Consider the following 13,870-nt stretch of genomic DNA (forward strand, 5'->3'; position numbering starts at 1 on the left):
ATATATATATATATATATATATATAATGTTTTTCACTTATTTTATCCCATTATTTGGGTTTACTTTTCATTTTATTTACATTGTCTTTTAAAGCACCAAGTTTTTAATTATGATAAAGCCCAGTTGATCAACTGTTTTTGCTATGCTTTTAGTGTCATATCTGAGAAATCATTGTCTCATCCAAGGACATGAAAATTTGCATCTATAGTTTATTCTAATAGTTCTGTAGTTTCAGCTCTTAAATTCAGGGCTTTGGTTCATTATGAGTTAACTGTGTGTGTGTGTGTGTGTGTGTGTGTGTGTGTGTGTATTGTGAGGTAGGGATCCACCTTGATTCTCTGGCATGTTCATATCCACTTGCTCCCATATCATTTGTTGATATGTATTTGTCCTTAGCCCCCCACCACTTACCATTAATTGAATAATCTGGGTAAGACTGTCATGCTGATATCATTCAAATATTTTTCCTAAATAAAATGTTAGATAATATATTTGGAAATTTATTTGGAAAACTAGAAAAGGTAAAACCCAATGTAATTACTATAATTAAAAAATGTTTCCTTCTAGTTCTTTTCTTTGCATTTGATAGAGCAGAGATAGTGCTACCCATTATATTTTACACCATCGATTTTATCTATTTTATTCCTATATACATCATAAATATCTGTAAGTATCAGTTTAAACGATTGCAATATATTCTATCTGGTGTAGTTGCCTTCTCTTATTTAATTCATTCCATCACCACAGCATTACAGCCCCCCAAATCATATTGGAACTCTGCCATGAGACCTAACTAAATTCAGACCCTGGCTTGCCTGCAGCCTGCAGCCTGCAGTATGTGACGCTGGTCATGTAACTGAACCTCAAGCTTCCTTAATTTCCTTCTCTACCAAGTATGGAAAATGCAGGAATCTTTCACAAATAGTGAAATTTAGCATCCAATGAGCCCTCCACAAAGCACTTGAGATAATTCCTGCAAAAAAGGTCACACTAAATGCTTACAGTTCCTACTGTTTCAAAATTTTGGACCATCTGATGAATTTTAGATCAGATTTTGTTTTAAATAATATTACAATAAACAAATGGATTAATTTTTTCTTAGCAATGGAATTTCAGTAAAAATAATAGCATATATATTTTATGTACTTTTTACATAGTCTAAAACCCTGTTCAAGAATCCTTTAATATTTACATTTCTACCAATTTATATCATTTTGTTTTATTTTTTCTTGTGGAAAATGAAAACAAACTATAGTACAGTAAAGAATTTAAGAATCTCCATACACCCCTTTTCTAGTTCAACAATGACCAACTCATTTATTTCATCAATATATGCATCTCCTGTATTCCTCCCTTATTATTTTGAAGCAAATCTCAGATATGATATCATCTAATGTATAAATAATGCAGCAGGGATTCCTAAAAGATAAGGATTCATTAAAATTACATGCATAGGGTCATTTTCATAAGGAAAAACTGTAATAGTAATTTTTAATATTATGAAATATACACTCCATGTACACATTTCCAACTTACTTTTAGTATATTTTTTTTCTAAATTAATTGCAGCCTATATGATTTCTAGGTATCCATTAGACTATACATTATCCTACACTGGTCTTTATTGTTCTCATTCTTAATTTAATTCTGTCACTGTTATTAAGACTAGCTGCTGTTTATTGAATTAATCCTATGTGCTGTGCTTTTCCACACTGTCTTCTAAATCTTCCATCCAACCTATAACTGACTAAATACCCCCATCGGTCTCTGAGAAACTGGAGGTTGATTTGGATTCTGTGAAAGCTAGAAATATACAAATCCAGAATCCAGTTTCAGATCAATCAATCAATCAATCCCTCCCTAGGGCTATCCCCGTTTACTAGAACCTCCTCCTAGTTAATTTTCCACTTCAAGGTCTTATCAATGCTGAGCACCTCTTTCAGGTCTTAGAGTTCTCTGGACCTCAGGGGCATACATCTCTGAGAACATTGGTCTCTTTCACTCAAACAAATTCACTCAAATCTTAGACTAAGTTCTGAAAGGGAGGGGGAAAAAGATCAATTTTTCCAATCCTCATAAGCATAGAGTTGGGACAAAACTCTGTAAAAACAGACTAACCAGAGATAAACAAACAGATCAATTAGTCTTTGGAATTCATATCACAGAGAAGAAAATTTACTCAAAGCAGTGGTTCATGGATCTGCCCTTAATAATATTTCAACAAAGAACAATAAATTTTAGAGAAGTGGCACAACACAGGAAAAGCAGTCCCAGGCTTCAGAAGTAAGAAAATAGGGAAGGCAAATTTATAGGAGGAAAGCAAGCCTGCAGATTTGGTTAGTGTCCATATCTTTGAACTGGTAATCAAGCAAGAATTTATCTCTCTCTCTTTAAGCCGGAGAGAAAAGGTTTATAAAGAACTTTCATTTTTGTAATTTCCTGTTCTGCTTCTAGACAAATAGAAGGAATATAGTGAGTACCCTTGTATTTTATTTCCTTCAGATTTTGAGATAATACCTTCCAGTTTCCTTTATTTCCACTGGTATTTATTTGTTTAAATGCATGTCCTAGTATCTCAAGACCTGAACACCATGGCTTCATTTACCAAGTGGGTGTGCAGGGATGTTAGTATTGACATCACTGGTTGGAGTAGCACAATGAACACTGGCAGTCACCTTTGAATTAAATATTTTCTTCCATTTATCTCATTGTTTTGAATATCCAGAAACTCAATTTATTTGATCAAAAGCTGATTCTCTGATTATAAAACATAAGAAGCAGAAAGAATAACAGAATCGAGGTACATTATTGAATTTAGCTTTATGCTAAAATAGGCAATATCTAAACATTAAAAATAATTAGAACTATGGATAGGGGAAGAAAAATGACAGAAACTTGGCTTTACATATCTAAATATGAAATGCTTTTCATTTCTAATTTCTTGTCCTAAATATGAAAAGACATAAGCCAATATATGTGTAATAGAATGCTTTGAATTAGACTTGTGAATATTTAAGCATATAGACAAACATCAAATAAAAGTCCTTCATTGTGTTAACTAGAAAACAGTAGCTCTAAATACATGATAAATGTCCCTTAGGAAGATTATTCAAGAAAAATACTTGGATCAAGCTGATGATTAGCCAAGATCTTCACTGTCACAAGTTATATGCTGCATATTTTTATAATCAGGAATACCAATATTGTAACTTGCTCAATTAATACAAAACATTTTCTATGAATCTTTAGTAGAAACAAACTAGTATTCTCAACCTGCTAAGCAATATGAATAAATATGCAACATTAATTTTTTTTGGCATGATTACACACTGGAGCAGAGTTTTCACAAAGTGGAACAAATTTGCGAGTGAATTAGGAACCAAATCCAGGTTGCATTATGTTCTAGGTGCTACAAACTCAATCAAAGAACTTTATGAGAAATTAGGAATATTCTGCATGTCCTTTAGGATGAAAGGAAATTCATCATGTTAATAGTTAATACACGTTCACATTTGCCGTGCTGTTTCTATGGCAGAGATGGCTACCAGATGTAAGATGTGTTGCTCTACAAAGGAACCTTTCCTTCACACCCTGGTAAAGAGACGAAATTTTAAGTGAACTCAAGAGCATCCTTGGTCTAAGCAGAATAAATATTTCAGCATTTGGATGAATGCATGGTAAATAAAATGGTGCATTGTATGATGGCAACGGGAATGGGTTCAGATTAAATTTTCTTCTAATGTGGAGTTCAAACTGTGCCAAGCAATGCTCTTAAGTGTGTAAAGCACTTAAGAGCATTGCTTGGCATAGTTTCATTAGAAATACTAATGAGGTAGGTTATATTCCCTTTTGCCAGAGGAAAAGTCTCCATAGGATTCGCTACATTACCTAGGACCACAAAGCCTGCATGAAATCAAATCTAGTACTGATTCTTGCAGTGTTACTTCTATGAACTAAAATGATGTAATGGAGTGGGAGCATTCTACAAGGAGCATTGAGTGATTTTCAGTTTTCTGCTAATTGAACTCTATTACTTTATAGATGCCACATTTTTCCATGGTGTTTGTTGGCAGAGCTTCATCCAATGTGCTGTGTTATAGGGTTTGTGTGCCTAAGTCTGCTAGTTTTCGGAACTGAGTATCAATGCCTATAAGACTGATATCTATGCATTTGCTACTTTTTCAGAAAATTCCTTCTATACTGTTCCCCTTCATCCTCATGCTTGACCCAACATTATAGACAATGGCATCTGCCCATCCCCCCTGTCCTACTCTTTGTAATTGAATACCCATTCACATCCTGTAATCTCATACAGATAAATACAAATAAGAGCTATTAAGCTCTCTATTTTGATTGCAATATGGTCCCAGAAAAATTTCTTTTTGCACTATGCTAAAGTCAAGGACATTTACATTTTGCTTCTAACAAAGTTAGCCTGGGACATGATAGTCATTCTGCAAATGTATGTTGATCCAGACCTAAACTTTAGGAGGCAAATGTGAGCTCCCTTCTGGCTGTGCAACTTTATTCAATGTTCTTAACCTCCGTGAGTCTCAGGTTTCTCATTTTATAAATAAGAATAATAATTTTTGCCACTTCAAAATTATTATGGGGAGCATGATACATAATACATTTAAAACCCTTCACATGGTGCCTGGTATGTAGGAGACAATACACAAGCAACTATAACTATTCTGAATGCTTCACTGACTGTTTCAATGTGTGCTCCCTTTTTTCTCTTTTACAGAGGTTTCTGCTGTTTTTGAGGCTGGAACATCAGTTACGTACATGTTTCAAGAACCCTACCCTGTCACCAAGAATACAAACCTCTCATCTTCAGCTATTTACACAGATACGGCTCCATCCAAAGAGAACATTGCATTCAGTTTTGTGACAGCTCAGACACCCAGCCTCTTGCTCTTTCTCAATTCTTCTTCTCAGGACTTTCTGGCTGTCTTGCTCTGCAAAAATGGTGAGTGTAGATGACATAAAGTCCAATGGAGTGTCAGACTGGCCTGGAGGGAGAGTGCATGTCCTCCAGAACTCTGCATAGTTTTAACCTAAAGTTGGTCCCATTTGGGTAGCTTTTTTCAAGCCTGCCAGCCAAACTCTTGATTATACTTTACCTTTATGAGTTGCAATTGGTATTCAGGGCCAGCATCAATTCACTGCTCAAGTCTCAAATGCATTGACTTTAATTTGCCTCAACTGTGTAGCAGTAATTCTTTATTATTTATTCTGTGCTGGAATCCATTAAGTGTAAAGGAGAAGATCATAAGCATATCTGAATTTCAGAAGGACACTTGCCACATATATCCTGTCATCTTTGCTGCAGTCCTTTTTACTGAGGGTTGTTAAAACACCTAGCAAAATGCAGGCTATATTAATAGATGTCAATTGTCCTGGTCTTAGAGAAAAGTACTATACATGAGTTATAACCTTGTGGAAGAGAAAATCTGCTTCTGAGAATCAGATTTTGGTTGGGGGAGACAAACTTTTCTATATAGTTAAAGACTGTGCACACTGTAGCATTTTCTATCTTGAAACAGCAAAATTTGGGATATTTTATTTTAACAAAACAATAATACTATTGTTTTTATAAATAAACAATTTGTTATTTCTTTTCATTCTACAATTATTCCAACTTAATATGAAATTCACAAACACTTGCATGGCATTCTTTTCCTGAAATTAAATAAATAGACCCAATTATTTTTGAAGGTTATATATAATATATTATCGTTTATGCTTCTGGACTGGTGATACGTTCAGTATCATTATATTTGAAGAGAAGGCATTATTTTTCCATTTGTAAGGTATCTTATAGAACCTAGGCTTTCATGATTAAATTATCCATTATTCGTTTAAGAAAAAGGTGAGAATGTGGAAAGAATGTGGGCAAAATGGACTATGAGAAGATTAAGGTAATGAAGGGCCAGATTGTCTTCCACACAAGGAATGCTGAAGGTGGCCAGTTGTTATGGTTATTAGAAGTCAGGATTTCTTCCCATATATCCTCATTACACCTTGCAAGAATAAGGACTCTTGTTATCTCTGTGGCCAAGGACACTACAAAATTAGAACCCCATGGGGTTAGTATAATCGCTTTTATAGGCAAAATGGCCAAGACCTAGATATTCCTGTTATATGATCTCCAAAAACACTGTCCTGTAATCAAGAGCTTCCCTTTCCTTCTCTTGAAATCTGCAGGTATTATGACATGGGCTTTTGATCAGTTCTGCAGGACCCACAATGGTATACTATAGGAAGGATTGTGGTGGCCCACAGTAGAAGGAGAGTTCAAGGAATGAAGCACTTATATAGCCCTTTCTAGACCTTAGGAGAAATTCTCAATAATTTTCTTTATCTACATTTTATTGGGTTTATTGTTCATTACTTCATCCTGCTTTTTGATGTCTAATGACTTATGACTTTCAAAGTAAGGGATGGTGTATTTGATTCTAATTGTAGGATCAAAATTGGGGAGCCTGTGGTTTGAACCAGGCCTGAAGTACAATGATAATAACTATGGCCCAGGTAATGCAAAAGGTTTCATTCATTGTACGAGTAACAGAGAAGAAGAAAGAGAGAGAGAAAGATGAAGAGGAGAAGAAAGAGTTGGAGGAGGGAGACAGGTCATTCCAAGTGCATCAGTCCTTGAGGAATCTACAGGAGAGAAAGGTTATTCATTCTGCTATTTATTGGAAGACCTTTACATGATTGTCATTAGTACCACTATATCAACATGCCAGGTCTTCCACTTTGCCTTATAATTCCTCTTGAGGTTGATAAGACTGGCTGAGGACACTGGGAGATGCAGAGGTCAAGCAGGTTAACCTATGCCAAACAGATGATTTATGACAACACTGGGACCATAACGCAGATCTCCTGATAATCAGTCCAGAAATATTCCTTCTAAATCAGTTCATCCTCTAATGATGTGGATGGAACATATTAAGATGGTTATGGCTGGGTGCAGTAGTGCACACCTGCAATCCCAGCAGCTTGAGAGGCAGAGACAGGAGTTGAAAGTCAACCTCAACAAAAAAATTTTAAAAAATGAGGTGCTAAGCAATTCAGTAAGACCCTGTCTCTAAATAATATACAAAATAGGAGAATAGGACTGGAATGTGACTCAGTGGTCGATTGCCCCTGGGTTCATTCCACAGTAACCCCTCTCCAAAAAAAAAAAAAAAAAAAAAAAAAAAAAAAGATAGTTATGGATGGAGATTATCATGTTATGTGAAATAAGACAGTGCCAAAAACCCAAAAGACCCTGTATTCTCTGTGATGCTAATTTCACAATGGGTGTGGGGAGAAAGAAGAAGACAAGTTCATTGGATTAGACAAAGGAGAATGAAGGGAAGGGAGGGGGTGTGAATATGAAAGACAGTAGAATGAATTGGACATAATTTTCCTATGTTCATGTCTGAACACATGACCAGTGAAACTCCACATCATGTACAACCACAAGAATAGAACATTATATATAATATGTCAAAATACACTCTACTCTCGTGTATATATAAAAAGAACAAATAAAATAAAGAGAATTGAAAAAAAAAAAGATGGTTATGGAGAAGTAAGATGCAGGATTCTCTCCAAAGCCTCTTTTGAGTGTAACTTCACAAGCACATGTATTGCTGTCAGGCCAGAAGCATGAATATAACTGTCATGAATGCAGACAATGCATAACAAGACTGATGTTGTCTACTTAATTTAATTAACTCAGACTGTCCATGGTTCTCGAAGCAACTCTGTTTAATTGGTGATGTGGATATAACCTAAAAACCCAGTTTTCCATAGTTGGAGCTATTGAGGCACATAATCAAATAACTTCATTAAAATCTTTTAACAAGTAAGGGGCAGATTCAGGATTCAACCTCCCTTCCCCAGTCTGATAGCATATTCTGTACTCTAAGTCATAAGAGCTAAATTTGTTTGTTTTTGTAGTGCTGGGGATTGAACTCAGGGTCGTGAATATATAAACAAGTGCTCTACCTCTGAGTTACAGCTCTCTGTGTAATAATTTTAAAAATAATTTGTATATTTAATAGGGAAGGCATTCTTGAATTCTGCCATGTTCCTAGATTCCTATATCATCAGAAACTCAGCCTGACTCCATAGACATTTGTGTTTTTTTAAAAACACTAGCTAAAGTCAAGAAATAAGGAGACCTGTGCTTTGTTTGTTTTATGGTTAGGTCTCAGGGCAAGTGTGAAAGCCCTAGGGCTAGTCCTTTTAGCTCAGGTTAAACCATAGAGATGGATGTCCACAACGTGGTTAGTAATAGGCAGCCCCACATTGTTCCAGGTGACACTTCTGTGAATGCCTTGGAGAAGGACTAGGGCATATAGAATCCTGGGTATCACCTGTCATCTCCTTATGCCACAGAGATACAACCAAGATCCATGATCACTCATTCATTCTTCCATTAACTCTTAAGGTCAGTACTAGGTTCAACTCTGTAGTATGAGAGACTGAGAAGACAGAAAAGATAAGCAGGACAGGGTGCTGTCTAGGTGATAAGGAAAAAGAGACACAGAAACTGTCTTCAAGTTTTAAAAAGCAGCCTAGTGAGAAGAGGGAGTACCCAGATTTCTAAAGCAATCTAACTAGAAAGAAGGCTTCAGGGATTATAACAATGGGATCAAATAGTCAAGTGGTAGCCTTCTCATTGGAGTTTTCAGATAATAATTAAATGACTATTTGTTGGAGAACCTGTAATAATTCCAGCAGCAGAAGAGAGAAAAAAGTAGCTGGAGTTTTTTTTTTTTTTTTTCCCTCCATATCTTAGATTTTGTGATTATTTGTTTTCTTCTGGTGTTGTCTGACATTAATATTACTTTCCATTAAGAATTCTTTTACAGACCTTGAAATGCTGCTTTGAGGAATTAAGAATTGATACCTTTACAACTTGTTTTCAATGTATCCATGGTATCAAGTTTCTGACCAAATTATTTGTGAATCATATGTGAGGTGAGGGCACTGCATTATCAAGAGCTAGGAATATTTTCAATGTGCCTTTGATTCACTGCAGCAAAAAAAAAAAATACATTACTGAAAATGCTATTGGAAATCAGGAATACTTTATGGGCAAAACGATAAGGAGAGAAAAAATAGTAAAAGGTTAACTAGGAAAGGTCTTGTATCTGTAAGAGTTTTTATAATAAGATTGAGTCATACCTAGCTGAGATGGAATTAAGGGACTTGTGCTCATGCAGGCTTCTTAACCTTTTTTTGAATCTAAGACACTTTTGGGAATCTGGTGGAATTATGAGGGGAGGGCCCTATTGAAGTGAGTCCCTTTTGCTTTCCCAGGAGGAAGCAAACATCCAGAACCAGCTTATACAAAATAGCTTTAATTCCAGTACTGTGGGTTAAGAAGCCAGGGTGGGGAGTTAGTTGGATAAATTGTGCAAATGCTGAACAAAATTATCAGCTTGCAAACTTATTTCATATAATTTTGCAGGCCAGAGGAAAGATCAATGTGATTCAAAGTCATGCTTACAAGTCTTGCCCTGGCAAGGGTTTGATTTGGCTGGTTTGGAATTCTTCTTTGCCCTTTATCATTATTCTTGAAATTTGTCCAAACATGGATTTATTTGGATTTAAGCTGCTGCTGTCTTTTTAAGTGAAAACAGGTTCTTCTTCCTAAATGAAGAAAAGGATTTTAATTTGTGGGTGGAAGAGTGGAGGCAGAAACAGAGGCATTTTGAGGTCAGGTAGTTCTCAGGAGAGAGAGGGCAATTAGAGCTCCATATTCTGGGGCTTTGAGTCATAGGCAACTTCTCAGAGACTTGGCAATTAGAAGAGAAGGGTCTTTCAAATGAGGAAAGAGTCTAGAGAGGGAGCTGAGAGTGTTTTAAAGCTACACTTGACCTTCACAGCATTCTGCTGAGGGATGGCTCTGCCTTCTCTACAGTACTGGGGGGGTTGTCCTTGAAGTTTGTCATTTGAAAATAGTCAAGGAGACCCTTCCACAAGCAGATTAAATTTCACATCTGAGAGAGACACAGAGAGAGAGAGAGAGAGAGAGAGAGAGAGAGAGACAGAGAGAGAGAGAGAGGAGGTCAACAAGACCCTACCTGCCTTACAGAATTTGTTTTGGGACAGAAATAAAGACAACCAACCATATAACATGGCACCAGGTACATATATGCTAGATCCTAGGTCAAGGTAGAGGGAAGTCAAATGAATCAATTTTCTCTGATAGAGAAGGTCAGAAAAGACATCATGCAGTGGGTGAACTTTGAATTATGAAATATAAGTCAGTATTCTCTATGCAGATATCATGTTCTTTAATAAAAATGTTTCTTTGTTCTGCATTTTGCCATTGTAATGCCACTGCAGAAATGTATATTCCCAATCAATTTTATTCAATATGGTTTTAAACATTAGTCCATTTTGGATCCTGAATTGTATAAAAAGTCAAATTTGAAAGATGTGCTAACTTTTAGGCCACCAAACTACAGTAAAGTGCTGTGAGTACAAAATCCAAATGGTGCTCCCAGGTCACCTTACCACGGTGGCTGTTCAGGTGCCCTTCAGCACCAAATGGTTTGTCTGCCTTTGCTTCAGTATTTCCTCTTTATTAAGCTTTTTGAACATATACACTCATAAGACTCACTGTCTGCATTTCTGATTGTATACACCTTGGAGGGAATAATGATGAACCAAGACACTTCACATTTGGACAGATCCCTGACACAAGAGTCGGGGATCCAAAGACTCTTGTGTCTTCCAAGGACAAAACTCACTATCTGCTTTGAGTTGACCTTATGTTATCCTCACCATTCTTCCATGTGAGTCCTTCAGAGTTTAGTGCTGTCTCCTACTACCCACTCTCTGACACTGGCATAAGTCTGTGTTCCTCCGGCAGCAGGAATTCTGATAAACAGACTGAGAGAAGCCTCAGAAGCTTCAGAAGGCTTATTTGTTTTGCTTTACTATGCCCTGATCACTTGCATCTCAGTGGCTTGCATCATGCAACTTTGCTAGCTTTGATTTGAAATCCCCCCAATATACTGTGTTTTTCCCCAGATTTGATTCTGTTGTTCATTTCCCACATTTGTAGGCTTTCCAACTATCTCTTGTTGTCTGTCATTCATCATCCATTACACAATGTGGTTATGACATACTATGACCTCTAAGGGATGATCAAGAGTCCTCCTCTTCACCTCTCCCTCCTAGGGGAAGGGGAAGTGTCAGAGGCTGGAACAAAAGGAACGTGCACTATCTTATATTTAGCATCCAGTGTTAAGTTGTGAGTCTGAGTGTGAAAGTAGAAACATGTTGAGTGGAATTGTATTTGAGGAAACTTTCTTGTTTTTCTAAACTTTGTTGTAATGAACACCTTAATTTGTTAGTGTCCCTGTAGGTTCTTGAAGGTTGCTATGAACTTAGTTTTTCCCTTGCCCTCAATCTTCATTTTGAAATCCCGACCCCAAGTGTAGCTGCATTTACTGTAAAGAAGTTAGCACGTTAAAGATGCCACAAAATTGGAGCCCTGAACCAACAGGATTTGTGAGCTCATTAGAAGAAACACAAAATTGTCTTTGTGTTGCTAAATGCCATGTAAAGACAGAGTGAAAAGTCAGACTCTACAAGCTCAAAGGGCCTTTCCTTGGGGAAAAGACCAAATCACCTGGCAGCTTGACCTTGGACCTGCAGCTGCCAGAACTGTGAGAAAACAAGTTTCTCTGGTTTGGGTCACTCAATATATCATATTTTGTTTCAACTGACTGAACAGACAGAGATCAAATAAAGCAATGCAAATAGGCAATGCAAATGGACATGGACGTGCATTGCAGGCTATAATGTACAGAGCATTTTTATTTTCTTATTGATAATGGTAATAATAAAAATTATTTGCATAATTGTGTTATCAGAGCATGAATACAAAGTTCAAGGTTAAATGCATTTGGGATTAAAATTTAATACAAAGAGGAAAAGGAAATTGCCCAGTGGCTAGAGGCTGAGCACTTGATGGGCAGAACATTAGCCTGAAGAAGGAGAAAGATAAGGCAGTGGGTGCTCACTCTGCACATTAGCTGATTGCCATTGGACACAGGCAGCATATTTTACTATCCAAGAGCAGAGAAACAATACATTGTAAGGATTATTTTCTCAAATGTCCTCTGATGCAGACCTTTAAGGAACAGGAACTTGTTTGATGTTTCAAAAACAGAGAAAACTCTGGAACGGAGTAAACTTTCTCTGTGTAAACCACTAAGTCAGGCTCTGCAAGATACATTGGAGGAGATGTAGTCAAATGTGAGAGAACCGCCCCACCTCAACCCCAACTACTCTCCTTGTGGGGCAAGCTGGGCAGCAAATGCCAACATCAAGGAAAATCAACATGGGGGAACCACTCCTATTGATCTAGTTCTTTAAGTCCCTGGGGGTGGGGGACAGTAATTAAAGACTAGTACAGAAATAAAACTAACAAAAAATTCAAGTAACTCTACATATATTTTTTTAATACACAGGATCTTAGTTTTCTATGGCTGCCATAACAAAATACCACAGATGGTTGACTTAAACAATGGAAATTCCCTTCCTTGCAGTTTTTAGAGTTTTGACATTCAAGATCAAGATGGTAGAAGTGCTGGTACCTGTTGAGTTGACTACCTTTTCTCTGCACATCCGAGAGAGAGAGAGAGAGAGAGAGAGATTGGATTAAGTTCTCTAATGTCTCTTCATACAAAAGCACCATTCTTTTTCTTCTATGAGACACAGGGTCTCTAGTTGTATTCCTAAATCCTTGATCCATTTTGAGTTTGAGTTTTGTGCATGGTGAGAGATAAGGATTTAATTTCATTTTGTTGCATATGAATTTTTAGTTTTTCCCAGCACCATTTATTGAAAAGGCTTTCTCCAATGCGTGTTTTTGACAGCTTTGTCTAATATAAGATAATTATAGTTTTGTGGGTCAGTCTCTGTGTCCTCTATTCTGTACCATTGGTCTACCAGTCTGTTTTGGTGACAATACCATATTGTTTTTGTTACTATTACTCTGTAGTATAGTTTAAGGTCTGGTGTAGTGATACCACCTGCTTTACTCTTCTTGCTAAGGATTGCTTTGGCTGTTCGGGGTCTTTTATTTTTCCAGATTAATTTTATGATTGCTTTTTCTATTTCTATGAGGATTGTCATTGGAATTTTGATCAGAATTGCATTAAATATGTATAGTGCTTTTGAAAGTATGGTCATTTTGATAATATTAGTTCTGCCTATCCAAGAGCAAGGTAGATCTTAGGCCCCAACTTCCTTAATAAGACTCCTGTGGTACAAGAATTAAAGTCAAAAATCAATAAATGGGATGGACTCAAATTAAAATGTTTCTTCTCAGCAAAAGAAACAATCTGTGAGGTGAACACAGAGCCTACATCTTGGGAGCAAATCTTTACCACTCACACATCAGATAGAGCACTAATCTCTAGGTATATAAAGAACTCAAAAAGCTAAACACCAAAAAACCAAATAACCCAATCAATGAATAGGCCAAGGACCTGAACAGACACTTCTCAGAAGATGATGTACAATCAATTAACAAATATATGAAAAAATGTTCATCATCACTAGCAATTAGAGAAATGTTATTATCAAACTCTAAGATTTCATCTCACTCAAGTCACAATGGCAGCTATTATGAAGACAAACAATAATAAGTATTGTCGAGGATGTGGGGAAAAATGTACACTCATACACTGCTGGTGGGACTGCAAATTGGTGCCGCCAATATGAAAAGTAGTATGGAGATTTCTTGAAAAATTGGGAATGGAACCACAATTTGACTCAGCTATCCCTCTCCTCGGTCTATACCAAAGGGCTTAAAAACAGCATACTACAGGGACACAGCCACATC

The 13,870-nt window shown here is 36.6% G+C and overlaps 1 protein-coding gene across 1 annotated transcript in view; it reads left to right on the forward strand.

Annotated features, from left to right (window-relative positions):
* Cntnap5 (contactin associated protein family member 5) overlaps positions 1-13,870 on the forward strand; it is a 790,323-nt gene that overhangs the window by 678,213 nt on the left and 98,240 nt on the right. Inside the window, exon 19 of the mRNA XM_048812122.1 lies at positions 4,748-4,972. Within this exon, the coding sequence (XP_048668079.1) occupies positions 4,748-4,972 (225 nt within the window). The remainder of the gene's footprint in view (positions 1-4,747; positions 4,973-13,870) is intronic.

Source organism: Marmota marmota, unplaced genomic scaffold (genome assembly GCF_001458135.2).
Source record: "Marmota marmota marmota unplaced genomic scaffold, marMar, whole genome shotgun sequence".
NCBI lineage: Eukaryota > Metazoa > Chordata > Mammalia > Rodentia > Sciuridae > Marmota > Marmota marmota.